Below are 16681 nucleotides of genomic sequence, written 5' to 3'. Positions count from 1 at the left end.
CGCTTCTATTTAAAACAAACCAGTCCAGAGCATTTAATTTTCTAGAAATAGTTAAAACTGTGTTTATCTGTGTTATACTTACAATTGCACATTTCTGAAATATATCTTGGTGAACACAATTTCTTTTCTATGTTTTCCTCAAGTCAAGTACATTTTAGCTACTGTATTATTGTGTCCTTTGGGATTTTTAAAAAGTTTTTTCTGAATCTAGTAATCTTTTGCATACACGATTAGTTGTACAGCGTTCATGTTGATACTGGCTAATTTTTTTTTTTTTTTTTAAACCCACAACCACTATACTTTGGCAACAGTGACCCTTTTAACAAAGAATTGCTTTTCCAGCAGTTTGTTTTACTGTCACTCGTGTGCTTGGGACTAACTGCTCCAACATATTTTTTTCGGTTTTGCTTTTTAATACTGCTTTTCCGTGTTTTGTAGCGCCACCTTCTAATATGGAAGGTTTAAACAGGCGGGATTTAATTTCGTCATGCTGTGATTGCTGCCCAATCCTCTTTGAAATGTTTGCTCCTAACCCAGGCCCTCCCCCTAATTCTTTTGGTATACCATACATAGGTTTCCCTCTATCAATATATATTAGAAAACAACACTACCCAGAGCTGGAACTGGAGGAATTCTTCTTCAGTGTAGAGCTAGATGTTGACTTGCTACACGCCTGGTGCTCCTTCGATGCTTCTTTACTTTTTTCATCTCCGTGTTCACTCGCCTCTGAAATCATAAAGAACACAGGTTTTTTCATTTCAGATAGAAATGGAGTGCAAAGAATCACAACAATAGGCATAGCACTAATAAAGTCAAGTTACTACACAATGCTGTGTTGACTTGATAACATGGAATGAGGTTTTTCCTAAAACAAATTGATTAAAAAAAAACTTTTCTGCCTCATTATTTTAAAGACCAATTGATGTTTCAATTGCATTTAAAACTGCTAGTCAAAGTAACCGCATCACATCAAGGCACAAGCAAACCGGAGCTTGCAAAGGGGGCTGCATGGGAAAACCTGAAAATGTAAGGATTCTTTAGGGCATCACGCAAAGATGAAAAGGAGTCGCAATCAGGAATATGACTTAGAACTGCACTCCACAGTGTTGGCGTCTAAACCTTTTCTTGCCTATGTATATGGAGCAGTATTGTGCACGCTTAACAACACGTACCTTTAGGAATATATCACCGATATTTAGCACAACGGTAAATGTCGGGTGTAGAAGTTGAAGGCTGAAGATGTGAAGAAGGGCTTTGGAGGGCAGTATCAGGCAAACACGGCACCGGAAGAAAAGGAGGAATAATTTCAGGGTCAGACATAGGAGGAGGATGGAAAGAACCAGCGTAGCGGCAGCAGGACTAAGGAGAAGTGAGTAGGTTGACAGTGGGGTCAACGCAAAAGTAGAGCAGCCTAGACATAAGTTCACGGGGGAAAGCCTCCTCCGTAAACTAGGAGGGAAAGAATGGAAGCAAGAGTGAGAATCATTCAGGAAGCACAGCGGAAAGCAAAGATTGGGGTGAGCCCTCCAAGGCAGGCTTAACAATACCAAGTAGAGGGAATGTGGTGGCTTACTTGGGTGGGGGTGTGAGAAGCGCGCATGGGTGGAAGAGTTTACAGAAAGGGGATGGAGTAGCCCCTCTGGATGATTTGATGGACCCACTTGTCTGATGTTATGGACTGCTAGTGGGGTAGATGATGGGAAATCCTGCCTCCCACTGGGTGCCTGTGATGGTATGAGGGCAAACTAAAGGGGCTTAAGGGGCGGCGGTTGCCAGGGAGGCAATGAACTAGGTCGACCTCTGGCTGGTGGCCCCACATGGTTTGCAGGAACCACGTCTGCACCACAAAAAGGCTGGGAAGCCTGCGGCGGTGGTGGCTCGGTGGGAGAGGACTCCGTTGGTAGCCCCTACCGTAGCCACAGACAAAGCAAAAGTCAGATTGAGGCTGGCAGGGAGCCATGGATAGGCCCAAGGATCTGGCCGTAGCCTTGCTATTTTTAAAGTACTCAAGGGAGAAGTCTGCTTTTTTGCTAGAAAAGCTAAAACCATCAATGGGCATGTCCATGAGAGAAAGACTGGACATCTCCTGAAAAGCCAGAGGTTCTTAACCAGGCATGACGGATGAGTGCCCCCGAAAATGCAATCGCTCTGCCTAGTGAGTCAGTGGTGTCTAGCACACATCTTATGGTGAACTTTGCTGTGTCTTGTCCATCAGAAATTGCTTGTGCGAGTATGGTTCAGGCCTCCTCTGAAACCATGGGCAGCACTTGCGCAACCGAATCCCACACAGTGATGGTTTATCAGCCCAAAAAGCATGCGGTGTTCACCCACCGCAGTGCTAGGCTGATGGAAGAGAATATCTTCTTGCCAAAGGTGTCTAACTTTTGGATTCCCTATCTGGTGGATTGGTAGGGAACGCACCCTGGTTAATTAAGGAGGTGGAGGCTTGGACTACCAAGCTCTCCAGAGTGGAGTGCTGGATGAAGAAACCAGAGTCCCCAGGAGCAGGGAGATTGAGGGCGAACAATGGTTTATTGCACAGGGGTTCCTGTGCAGGACTTGTACTTGGACCGGAGTAGGACATCCGCAAGGGCTTCATTAAAAGGGAGTAGAGATTCGTAAGGGGTAACTTCCAGCTAAAGCACTTCTGTCAAGACAGGCTATGAGGGCAACTAAAGGTCCAGGACCTCACCCACCCTCAGCACCACCATTTCACAGGAGGCCACTTCCTCCGTAGTCACAGTAGGAAAGAGCAAGCCAGTCTCCAGTGAGGTATCTAATCCACTGGCATCTGCAAGTTCCTCATACCAGTTGTCCTCTGGTTAATCTAGGGAGTGATGGAATACATAAGGGTCATCCTCTACCTCCCCCGGCTGATCAAAGGATCTCACTGAAAGGGCATGATGCAGGCCAATGGCAATCTGGCTAAGTATTGAAGACAGGAATGGTGATGGGGTCGGCACTGCGACGGGACAGTGGTGGTGCCGGGAACCACTGTACTAGAGCAGGCTCTATGGAAGGTTGTGGTCTCGCGGGTGGAGTTGCTTCATATCCAACAACGGATCCATGGGGCCCGACTGGTGCCGAGGGCGAACCCATCAGTAGTGATTTCAGTAGAGGACGCTCCTGAATCCGTAAGGCCCAAAAACGCTCCAGAGGGATAGGGCCATCCAAATAAGAAGAGCATGGTTGTTCTATATCATAGTATTATATATATGTATTGCGACCTCCCGACAGCGGTGTCGTAAATAAAGTATTACGCACTCATAATTTCTATATGTATCAATATGATCATGCATAAAGCAAGAGGCTGAGTCTGTGGTATCAGGTTCAAAAGGGCTTTATTCCAATAACTCGAGTTATAGGGAGAATAGTTCCATCACCACAAGGGATCAGGAAGGGTCTTCTGATCAGAATTCTCCTGAAATATTCTCAAACTTTATTCACAGAGTACAGTATATATACATTCAATATTATACGTAAGCAGAAGCGCTTCAGGCAGAGCAAGAGAGAATGAGATAAGAGCATGTGGGTGTGTAAGTAGGCGTGAAGGTGGGCGTCCATGTGGGCGTCCACTTGATGATCATAGGTGAATGTCATAGGTGGGTGGATACCTGGAGGGGGTTGCGTGATCAGCTGGAACTTTACTGGAACTTTGCCTTACTTGTGCTCAACTCGAGCATGACGTGTAACTGACGTGGGGAGGGGCTGCTGTGCAATCGGGGTGTCTGGAAGTGAGGCCTTCAGTGTCAGGACGACCAGCACATCTTGTATTATCTGATATCTAAAGTCTGGAGCAGGGACTGATTTGTGACATAGGTTGCCCATCACCAAGAGCCAATGTGGCATCTATTTCTTCATTCACTGCGTAGGCCTTACATGGGGGCTATGGGCTTTTCACTGACGTGAGCTTTGCAATCACACAAAAAGAGACAGAAAGGCTAGGCTCTCTCCTTTGCAGACGGGTCGTGTTTATTCCTCCTTCTCCAGGCAGGAATGTGGTTCAGTAGGAGTAAGCAGATAACCGTTCTCAATACTGTCTCGGCACCTCGGACAGGGCCCCTTTGGCTGAGGCCCAAGTGTGCAAGGCCAAGGATACGCAGCTGCAGCTCTCAGAGCGTCTGAGGCCTGAAACCTCCTTTCGGCTCTGGCGGAGCCACAAAAATGGGTTTTTTCATGAAAATGACACGAGTGCAGGAAAACATGATGCAAAACGTGTAGGCCTCAATGCAGATTTGTCGTTTCTCTCATGGGAGACTGGATGATGGCAGGCCACGTTATAGCATAAGCATCGTGATAGACAGGCCATGGAGGGGAAATGCATGGGATACATGCATGTGTACATAAAGCGTTGGGGGGCACATAGGGGACACATAGGTCTCACAATTTTTATTTCCTCAGCGGCACAAGGCAGTCGCAGGACACATCCAATACGGTGCTTGCACGTTCGATGCAGCTCGTGATGGAGGATAGACGGTTGAGGACGAATGAGGAGGTATGGAGCAAGCTGGGAGCCTCAGTCTGTGACGAGCAATAAACAATGTGTAAGCAACTCAGAGGTGTACGTGAATTCTTAACTACAACAATTTGGCGATTATTGCCTGCGCTACATCACAGCGAGGTGGAACCTATGCGTTTATCTATAGACGTGTGGAGACGTCATGGAAACCAACACAATTCGGCACTTTGAATAAGCCTCATTTTATGCTGGGCCACATTACTTTGACTACAGCATTAAGGTTCTGTTGGATTTATTTTCACTTACTCATCGGTATCTCGCTGTTGATCGCGTGACCTCCCCAGTGACGAGTGCGTGACCTCCCCAGTGACGAGTGCGTGACCTCCCCAGTGACTAGCACAAGACTTCCCCAGTGACGAGCACAAGACCTCCCCAGTGATGAGCCCGAGACCTCCCCAGTGACGAGCACAAGACTTCCTGATACTACGTTTCTCCCTCGCACACCACGTCAACCTCTTTCCTGCTCTGCGTGCATTATGGGATACATAGCTCACGCTTTACACTGTACGTCACGTGAACCCATCTTTGTGCAGTTTTGATTCTACTTCAACACTATGTGCCAGTTTCTGCTGATTTCAACTTAGACAGTGTTTTTATTGTGTACACTCAACAGTAATTGGCACACTCATACCTGATACTGCTTGGCAACATAGTCTTTGTTTTCCTCCTTGAATATGTATCGGTGTTCTGCAATCTACGTAACATTTTGCACTCTCAGTTCTTGTATATAAATCGTATATTCATTTGTCTATTACATTATTATGGCAGCCAATCAGATGGTTACACCACTTCCTTCATTTGTGCATGAAGGTGAATCCCCCAACTATTGAGTGGGAGGAGTGGGTTGCAATTTTTGAAAATTACATTGAAGCCATAGATGGTTTGCTTTTTCCTGCTTCTAGAAAAAAGCTTTATCGTTAATTGTTTAGGTAAAGAAGGTCAACATGACTTTACATTTTTACCGCAAGTCAAGGTGCTGATGGTCAAAAGCTAACAATAGGTAAGAAACGCATTATGGTGAGCAAGTAAATATTTTGATGCAACGACAAGTTTTATTCTTAACCACAGAAAGAGAGAGAGACAGTTGATCAGATGGTTACTCGTTTAAGAGAACTGGCTATCAAATGTGAGTTTGGTCCTATGACAGATCAAATGATTTGTGACCAGTCAATAGTTCAATAAAAAAAACAAAGTCGTCAGATACGCGCATAAGGGAAATGCAAAGATTAGAATTAATTAAACATGACTTTGTAAATGTAGTTGGAAAGAAAGAAGAGCTTCTGTCAAAACTAAACAAATAATTGCTACAAAGCAACTCCAGTTAGAGCCAAACCCAAAATGGTAGATGGTGGCATAGGGAAATTTAATAGTTGCTATAGGTGTGGGAGCATGACTCATGCAGCAGACTTTAGAGGCTGTTTTGCGAAAGACAAAGATTGTAAGAAATGTAGAAAGAGAGGACATAAGGCTACAGTTTCCAAAGACTTCTCAAGGAATACAGTTGCGTTTGTTGATGATGCAAATCCTATTTCTGACATTGTGTTGTGTATCGAGTCAGCTAATAGGGTGACTATACAGAGACCAAAGGCTATCTTTACACTGAATGGGGTGTCTGTGTGATTAATAGTTGATCCAGGTTCTATGTTTGCAATAATTCCCTTCAGTGGTTTTAAAGACAAATGGCCAAATACAGTACTGTGCAGGAGTAACATTACACCTAAAGGTTATGGTGGAGAATCCATACATATAGAGGGGTTCATAGACACTCAACTCGAGCTCAAAGTAAAGAAAGTTATGGGAAAAATGTACGTTTCTAAGGCTGGTGCAGGCATTTTGAGGTGGGTACAACAACATGATTTGCATGTAGTTCTGGTCCTAGGTCTAAAGAGCAAGTTTTGTCTATACAGAAGAGCGACTGTGTTGAATCCATTCGCGCCAAACATAGTAAAGTATTTTGTAAAAGTGTGGGTAAACTCAAAGGGTATGTTCACAAAAATCAAAATAAAAGAGGGTTCGTAACCCGTTAGACATGAGTTGAGAAGGATTCTGGTTGCTATTAGGAGTGAAGTGAAATATGTCTGAAATGCAAAAGGAGGGGGTCATTTAGCCAGTGGAGGTGTCAGAATGGCTTTCTCCTATTGTTATTACAAAGAAAAAGGATGGAAAATTGATATTCTGTGTGGATCTCAGATCTTGTAATCAGAGTATACTGACAGACCCTTTTCCTTGGCCTAACATAGCAGAGATGGTATTACTAATGAATGTAACTACGTTTTTTTCCAAGTTAGATTTAAGATCAGCCTACTTCCAAATTGCATTGCACCCCAAGTCAAGAGTGTTTACAGCCTTCATTACCATGGAAGGTGTTTTTCAGTTCAAAAGGCTTCCTTTTGAACTGGGGTCCGCTACCTGCATTTTTTAAACACATGATGCATAATTTATTTGGTGGTGTCAGCAATGTGTATTATTTCCAGGATGATATTTTAATAACAGGGAAAAATGAAACTGAACATAATAAGACTTTAGATAGGGTACTTAGTACACTAGAAGATGCTGGTCTCACCCTAAGGAAAGACAAATGCAAATGTTTGTTGAAGGAAATAGATTTAGGATATACAATTTCAGAGCATGGTGTACAACCTAAAGAGGAATTGTTGAAATCTATTGACTTGGCTGCCATTCCCACTGGTAAAGATCAATTAATCATGGGGTTAATTGAGTATTATTCTAAATTTGTGAGTGACTTTGCTGAAAAGACTGAACCGTTGCGAGAGCTACTTAAGAAAGGTAAAAATTTGAGTGGGGTGCTAATCAGGGGAGAGCGTTCAAGTGTATTAAAAGTGAAATAGTAAATGCTGGAATATTAACCCCCTATGAGCAAGGGAAGGAAGCTTTACTTACGGTTGATGCCAGTGCTCATGGTATTGGGGAGTTTTGTCTCAAGTCAACAGCGGTAAAGAAAAGCTGTAGCTTTTGCATCACGCACCCTTAATAAGTCAGAAAGGTATTATGCTGTAATTGAGAGGAAGGCGTATGAGGTGTTCAGTATTTCACTGCGTACTTATGGGGCACTTGATTCAAGTTGAGGACTGATCATAAGCCATTGCTTAAAATTTTGAGTCCTGGTGGTGCAGACAAGGGTTCCTCTTGCCTTATGCGTTTCGCTGCCAGGTTACAGGAGTACAAGTACCAAGTGGAACATGTAGCTGGGCAAGAGAATGTTCAGGCTGACTGTCAAGACTTCCTATTCCTAGTAATGGGGAATATTTGTATGATGAAGAAGTAGTTTATCTGGTAGATTGAGGAAATGGTTGTATAATATAAACATGTGTAGACATTTTTTTAAATCCGCCTGACTTTTTCCATGTACGTGCTGACAGTGTGCATTCTTTACTTCTCCATGTCCTTGGAAAAGTACTGAAAGGTTGCTAGAATAATTACACTTTGTTAATCATTAGTGCTTATCTGAGATGGAAAGCCACACTGTGTTTGTCCATTCAATTTGCAATCAGTGATGGTCTATGATTACCCACCTTGAAAATGAAGTGTGGTTAGCTATTCTTTTTGAATGTATAACTGGAAGGAACCTTTCAATGGATTAGGGGAGAGAAGTAGAGTCTGTACGCAGACTTGTTTGAAGTATAGTATAAATATGTAAGGAGAATTCTTTCAGTTGTTCTTTACCTTCATGGAACAGGATTTTTCCTTGCTGGTTTTGCACCAGTTTAAGCATAAATAAACTACTCTGTTTTACCTCCGACTACCTGTACTCGTTTGGATTTAAGTGGACAAGAGTGGAATCTTCCAGAGCGCAGAGGTGCGTTCTCCACAAATGGCACCCGAACGTGGGGCCTTTACATGGGAAATGCAACAGCATTTGTGTCTGTGGCGAAACGATCCAAAAATAACTGATTGCTGGGGACCCTGCTAATGAGACTAGTTTCTTGCAGCTGCCATCTGAAGTCCCTCAGCAACACGATCTGTCCGGCAAAGGTTCCAAACTGGTCAAGCGAAAAGTGGCTGAATTGCAGAGTACAGAGTCGGACGTCTTCAGCAAATACCTGGTGAGATTGTTCTGAGTTATTTTGTAACAGGTGTTATGAATTATTGATTAGTTTTTGGTATTGAGAATTTTATTGCATTATATTGGTTGGGTTTCAGTTTGGACCTGATAAATAGGCCTGAATTGATTGTATTGGTAAGTTTTCTCAATTAGATGGTCTTTGACTTTAAGGCACAATGAGCAAACGAATGAAATATATTTCACGGTGTTGTTGTTGCTGTTTCATGAGTCCACGCCTGGATGAGTCCCAACCAGTCCCAGTCGAGGGTATTCCTGCATGGAAGATGATGACAAAATATGGGACAGGTGTGAACTTGTGGAACAGACTGTGGCATCGATATACTAAGGGAAATGAGGATTTGAGATGACCGGTGGACAGTTCAGTTGATCTAGATAAAATTCAATATTTGCAGCAATGTTTGTTTGAGAAAAAGGTCAGACAAGCGATGTGGGACAGTTTTAATAAATGGGACAAACATGCTACAATGTTAGTAATTAAAGAATAAAAAGAGAAGGAACGTCGTGGGATCTACTCGGCATTTCCCAGCTGGGAGATGTCTGGCGGGGGGGATGTATGTGCTCATATCCAGAGCTGCAGGCGCGCTTCTCCCTCCATTCATCCCAATTTTATAAATACCTTCAAGTACGCCATGCCATACGCACTTACACCCCACTGGACATTAGGCTGCCGGATCACAGCCCCCCGGAGGCTCACGTCATGATGGGTAACCTGGGGAGGGGAGGCATTTCCAGTATCTACCGTTCCCTCATCAACAGCACCCCCACATCCCTGGAGGGCCTTAAGGAACGATGGGAGGGGTGGGTGGGTCCCCTGGATGAGGCCGACTGGCGGGATGCCCTTATGGCCCCCAGACTGGTGACGGCTTCCGACAAACTGCGGCTTATCCAAATTTACTACCTGCACAACGCTTATCTCACACCGGCTCGACTACACCGTGCGGGCCTCTCCGCTGACGCAGCTTGTCCCCGTTGTGGCTCTGAGCCGGCCGACTTCATTCACATGGTGTGGTCCGGAACTGGGGGGGTACTGGAGGGGCATAGAAACCGAACTCACAGAGGTCCTAGGGTGGGAGGTGCCACATGACCCTAGACACACCCTACTAGGCATCACTGACGGCCTGGATGGCACACGCCCAGAGAAGTTATTCCTCATGACAGCCTTAATGGTAGCGAAGCGTGACATTGCAGCGGCATGGAAGCAGCCGCCTAGCTTGGCCAAGTGGAGCACCGGGGTGGACTGGTGTGCGACACAGGAACAAACTCTTTATCAGGCAAGGGGCTGCCCCAAGAAATACCGAAGGGTCGGGGGGAAATGGCTGGGCAACATACCATAAAAGTGCTGTTTAGAAGAAGGGGAGGGACGGGGGGGGGTTTCGGGGGGAGGGCGGGACTATGGTGCGTTTTCATGCTGTGTTGCTGTATGGTGGTGGTTCGAAGGGCTCAAAAGTTTTTCATGTTGTACAAACCAAAAACAATAAAAACTTGTTTATCAAAAAAAAAAGAGAAGGAACGAGAACAGAAAAAGGGAGTGTTGCATAAAGCCAAAGCATATGATCAATTAAAACAAACTGAAAGTATTGAGTGTATCAGAGGCGCAACTAGAGTCAAATTTCAGGGGGGAGGGGGGCAAAGAATTTTTTTTCGAGGGGGGGCTGATTCTTCAAGCAAAAGACAGAGTGGAGCTGCAGGGGCTCTAAGCAGAGATGAAAACCATCAAAGCCTCATTAACAAGCAAAAGGTATTTTAAAGACCTGTCAAGTACTCGGGTGTGGCTGTGTGTGTGACCGGGAAGCTGTCTCATCCCGGGCTGCCACACACGACGGGGGGGGGGGGGGCGGGAGGGGGCAGAAGTTCTTTGAGTCCAATGGGCGTTGCGTGCCTGGAGTGTATGGACAGAGAGTTTGGAATGACCACTAACAAGACACATGTGACACAAGAGAAAGAACATGTGGACAAGGATGAGGTATTAGAGAGACTATTGGAGAATCCCCACCATATGTCCCAAAGTATCCCATACCTGCCGCACAGGCACAAAATGTACCACTACAGTTGGGTCAGCAGGGAAATGCACCTCTAGTATCCATTCCAAATGTACCAATCCTTCCTGCCCCATTAACAAGTCAGCAACTGCCTGTCCTATCCAGACCAATACTTAATACGTCTGCTGTTTAACAGCAGTCACAAGCAGAACAAGCGATACCTGCACCAACTGCATTGACTAACATTCAGGTACATTCTGTACCAAGGCTAGTGACTGGACAAACCTCTTCTGCATCCCAATCTGCTGAAAACACGCCTGCAGGTACCCCACCTTTGATTCATAAGCATAGTTGTGTGGAAATATGGATTTTTCTGATCAGTTATGTCCCCTATCTTGGACCCCAACGGTTCCATGTATGAATCACAAGTACATGTATGTTCCCTCCAGTTCCAGTTATGAAGACGCAAACACATGTGCGTCCACCGTCAACATGTCCTCTGTCAGATCCGCCATGAATAGGTCGGATATTTCATTCCTAAGTATGAAAGGCCACCGGCTTTATATGGTTCACTTATGCCATTTTACAGTCCAGGCAAGTAGGCCCTGATTCTGTCATCAAACTCTTCTTGCCTTCTGCCTCTGAAAACTCTAGTCTGAGCCTGCATCTGTGACCATGAACTTTGTCTCATTCTCTGCGCGGCTCACGAAGCCTGACATCAGCCTATTCTCTGCCAAGAACTGTATTTCACCTTCGAGTTATCTGCTTCGCTCCCCAGCCGATGCATTCCTGTCTAGTAGTTTAAGTAAACATTCTTCCAGCTGCTGAGCAAAGGGCCCGGTTTCTCTGTCTTTATGCAAGTAATTCATAGCCCTGTTACTATGGAAGATTCCTGCCCTCACATCTAGTGTAGACACTTAGACGCTTGTACACACACTCACAGTCAGTATAGAATAGATTTTGTTCGAGAGACCTTTCTTTTTGGATAACACAGTTCTTTAAACATAGGATGTTAGATATGATTTGGGATTAGGTTGACTTGACCCCCCAGACTTTTCGTCTCCACATGTAGAGCTAAATGTCAAGTCCCCTTCACCCCCTAGTTGCACGTCAATCACACGTCATGCTGCTGCGCACGCATCTATACCAAGTATTATCTTATAGATCCACCTATATATGACATCATAACCAATTATGTTCCTTTTTACTCCTTATTACACCCATTTTCGGTTACGCATATGAATCGTCATTTTCCTTATCAATTGTTACGCCTACCACATTCGCTTCATTGTAATGTATGTTCTATAAAAGTCATTTCTTGTCAATAAAGTATGTACTTCACTTCCTGAACCTTCGTGGTGACGGAACCTGGAGCAACCGATTATAATCGATCATTGGAATAAAGCCCATTCCGAACCTCTAATACCACGGATTCTGCCTCTTATTTACTGAGCTGTTTTATTATGTTTCTGTACCAAATTAAGTCCCGGTAATTAAATTATTTACCACATGAATGGCGCCCGAACAGGGACACTTTCTCATCTCACGCGCCGGCGGTGAGTTGCAGGCCCGGTCTCCTGCCACAGCTGGACGGACAATAACGCGTACCAGCAGGATTTCCTGTATCTCCCTCCGGTCAAGCGGGGGCGACTGAGGCTGCGATCAACACCCAGACGAGGCGGTGAGAAGTGCGAAGTATCCCGACCAGAGCCTAGCTGAGAGAGCAAGATCCGAGGTATACAGAGGCCCACCAGTTTCCGAAGTCCCAAGTCGAGTCCAGTCTCCGCAGTGTTCGAGTCGAGTCCAGTCCGGTTCAAGTTCAGTTCAGTTTCCGAGGCCTTCCGTTTCCGAGCTACCCGGTTAGTACCATTACTGGGGAGGCTTTCTGACGTGCACATAGTTTGTGCCGGTCAAGACGGGTTTGGGTACACAAATCCGGTCTGCACTGTTTCAGCAGTGTATCTGTACTGTTTAGCAGTATATCAAGTATATAATTCAGTTAATGTCGAGTATTATGTTTAGTGATTTAAGTTTTCCTTAGATCGTCATCATTATTGATTGTTCAGGTAAATGTTAAATGTTAAATGTTTTAAGTACGTTCTGCATATTGTGGTGTGAATGACTGTTCATTATCGTGGTTACTGTATTAAGTTTTGTTTTAAATCAAGTATCAGATCAGTTCTCAATATGCCGCTCTTTTCAAAATTAAGACAGATCACAACAAGAAAAGGGGTACTCGAAGAAGCCGTTCCTATTCCTCCTAGGGACACTCCAGGGTACTTCATGTATCATAAACATGGCTTAGACGCTATATTATTTCTTGATTTATGGGTAGACTACACCAAGGAATTACCAGAAAGTCAGAGGTGGCCCGCAGCGGGGACCTGGGATGCAGAGTGCATCATGAAAGTCGAGGAAGAGTTATGGAAAAGGAAAGTCAGACAGTCACAGAAAGATGCCGTTGAGTTCTGGCGTAAAGAATCTCATAGACGTACAGAAAAAGCACTCCGACAGGAAGAGAAGAATAAAGAGAGTTCAAATAAAGTTCGAGAAAATCTATTAATTGAAGAAGGTATCCGAGTAAAATCAGAACAAGTAGACAGACAAAGAAATGACCTTATGAATGGTATGTATCCCCTTCTGGCCGAAGGATTACCTAAGGCTACTCCAGAGATACCAAAAGACTTGCCAACCCCATTATTTCCAATAAAGGTACATCCTAAGGGGCATCCTAGAACCGCAGAAGATGTTTTTCTTTCCTCATATTTAGATGACGCAGCTCCCGAGTATGCTAATTCCGCCCCACATAGACCGCCTGCCAGGGAGGTTCACCGCCAAGATCCAGTACCCGTATCTCTACAGCAACGAGTTCCGGCAAGCACATCTGTTTCTACATCTGTCCCTGCAGATACTTCTATAGCTGTGTCCACACCTATAGTTGCTGTATCGCGTTCAACGAATCCTTTCATGCCCGACACCCCAGATGGGGCTACGGGAGGTACTAGCAACATTTTTTCTACGCCACCCAGAATAAATAAACTTACTTTTCAAGAGTCAGCACATTCACGTACACCCAAACTCATAAATGCCCGCACGCTTAAGGAACTTCTTGTAGATTGTAGATATGACCCTGTGCCCGGCAAAGAGGACGAAATGATCATGGCATCATTACGTATCAGACGAGCCGCGGTGTATCTAGGGAAGTTACCAGGAATGACTGCGCATCTAGATAATATATATAATTTTGTTCAAACAGGGCGAGATTCTGAATGTATTAACAGAGCTATGGAATATCAGAAAGTGGAGATACAGGGGGAACTGTTACGTTTCCTCATAAATTGTGTGATCAGAAATCAAGACCGACCAGGGGTAGACCCGGAAGCAATGCAAATTCTTACTAGATGGAGCCAGAATATATCAGAAGGAAGACATGATAAGCAGAATTGTATAATAGCCATGTGCCGAAAGATCCGAAAAGAAATAGAACGCCTACACGAAGAAAGATTAGCGGTAGACCAGTTCGAACAAAGCGAGGAAGAAGGATCAGGACTGTCCACAGGACAGTCAGACACCATAGCCTATGTAGGTAGAGGAAGATCTTGTAATAGTAATAGATGTCTTATTGACCCGATACGTCCGATATATCCAGATAATAACAGGAGTTTCCCAACACCCATAGTCCATATAAGGTCTAACGAGCATTCGTTCCAAGCCGCCGACAAATTACTCCGAGAACGAAGGGGTTATCATTTTCTCGATTCCATGGATGAACAAGATTTAGCTAGGTCAGCTGTCCATTGGGTTGACAGTCCCGGAAAATATGGTGATGATACAGTAGCACGCACATTTTCAAATCTCACCCCAGATGAACAGCGGTTAGCTGGGATTTATATGATTCAACAACTCCTTATACTATATCAGAGTCAGCATTCGGACCCTGGTCCCTTACCTGATATATTGACTGAATTACTCATGAATAGATGGAGAGGTTCAGGTACTAAATTAATTAAAGAAATACTAGAATCAAGAAAGCAGTACATCCTTTTTGTATGTTCAGAACATGTTTCACTACCCATTAAGGAAAGAACCACGTATTACATGGACAGACAGAATCCTTTACGAGAAGTACACCCAATAAAGGGCGAGGACAATGAGTTTAAACGCGTATTTGTATACACGCCCATATCGAAAATAGAATTGTTAGAAATGAAGAAAGTGGTACCCAGTCATGACAAAGATCCAGCGGGTTTTCACCGAGAAATTAAAGACATGTTACTCATGGGAGAGTATACCTATCCCGACATTATGACAATATTAAAGGTATTAATGCCTGCTGGCATTTATGAGAAACTCAGGGAAAAAGAGTGGGAGGTAGGAGACCAAAAGATAGAATGGTCAGTATTAGAAGCAGAAGAAAAGGCCCGAACTGCAGGAGCAGGACTTGGGGATAAAACTAAAGCACTACCAGGTTTATTAGTACAGGTACTGCCACGTTTATTAACTACGAAAAAGGAAGATTGGGGTACAATTTCAGCCTGTAAACAGAAGCAAGATGAAGACACTAGTGATTACTATGCCCGATTTGAAAAATGTTTTGGTATAAATAGTGGCATAAAAGCAAGTAGCGAATCATACCCGCATCTGTTTGTAACAAAATTAGTAGAAAATGCCCTGCCCCAAGTAAAGAATAGAGTATTAAAATTCGAGAGTACCTGGCAAGGTAACACTCCATCACAAATGTTACAAATGTTACAGTACCATCACAATAGAATTAGAGAGGAACAAGAACATGAACACAGACGCATGAAAGACACAAAAATGAAAATGCTAGTTTCTCAGACAGTTCCAGCTGAAGGACACAAAAAGGGTATGACACATTCCGGTGATTCAGCAGGACCTATAAAAGGGACATGCAACTATTGTAAAAAGCCAGGTCATTACGTACACGATTGTCCAGTTTTGAAACATAATATCGCCATAGGTAATACAAAAGAAAGACCACGGCCACCTAGACAGGATCAGAATGAACAAGGAGCCCCGCAGCACGCACAGTCCATGCCAGCTCCACCACAGTCTGTACAGTTTGTGCCGGCTGCACCAGCGCTACCTGTTGCTGCCACACAAACCACGACACGACAACTGTACCAAACCGCACAGTACGACTATCCTGATTACCAACGATACGCATGAACCAGCCTAGAGAGGGAAGTTGACTTACCCCTTATCGAGATCCCTGTAGATCAAGAAGGACCTTATGTACATAGTGAATTATTAGGCCAAGATAGAAAATTTTTACTCGATACAGGGGCAAGTCGAACAACCATAAAACGTAGTGAAGTTCCAGGGGCACCCCTCTCAGGCTCACAGAATATTTCCCTTGGTTTTTCAGGAAAACCTATTGTTAATGAAGTGTCACAACCTCTTCCACTTACGATAGGACCTTTGACCCGAACTACCGATTTATTGCTTACTAAATCATGTCCAGAAAATCTGTTAGGAATAAAAACACTGAAAGCTCTAGGAGCTATAATATGTTGTTCCCCGGAAGGAGTAAGATTGTTTTTACGTGATTTTAAAGGTCACTATGTGTCTCGAGACATGGATTCCCGACTGCAGACTTTACCCACACATTTATGGGCACAAGGCCCTACTGATGTTGGTTGCATGAATATTACACCATATCGAGTCACATTAAAGGCAGGAGTGGTACTACCACGAATGCGACAATACAAGTTACCACCAGATGCTGTAGTGGCTTTGCTGCAAATCATTGACGAGCTCATTGCCCAAGGAGTAGTTGTGGAAACAGACTCCAATGTATGTAATTCACCAATAATTCCGATTCTTAAACGAACAGATCCGAAGGCTCCGCCAGTATATCGATTGGTTATTGATCTGCGCGAATTAAACAAGTGCATTGTGCCACAATTCCCTGTGGTCCCTGATATCTCGTCATTATTGACAGCCATTGATTCCGAAGCAACATTCTTTACGGTAATTGATCTCAAGAATGCCTTTTTCAGCGTCCCAATAGATCCGGAAAGCCAATATTTGTTCGGATTTAGTTTAAATGGACGTAGCTTTAAATTCTCACGCGCA

At 44.2% G+C, this 16681-nt stretch overlaps 1 protein-coding gene across 1 annotated transcript in view; it reads right to left on the bottom strand.

The window, feature by feature from the left end:
• Positions 1–16681, bottom strand: part of WDR70 (WD repeat domain 70) — a 1822964-nt gene that overhangs the window by 1735131 nt on the left and 71152 nt on the right. The window contains exon 3 of the mRNA XM_085631103.1: positions 612–726. Coding sequence (XP_085487229.1) covers positions 612–726 — 115 coding nt within the window. The remainder of the gene's footprint in view (positions 1–611; positions 727–16681) is intronic.

Source organism: Triturus cristatus, chromosome 2_1, assembly GCF_964204655.1.
Source record: "Triturus cristatus chromosome 2_1, aTriCri1.1, whole genome shotgun sequence".
NCBI lineage: Eukaryota > Metazoa > Chordata > Amphibia > Caudata > Salamandridae > Triturus > Triturus cristatus.
The sequence above is the reverse complement of the archived record's forward strand: the minus strand, read 5'-3'. Positions and strand labels throughout refer to the sequence as shown.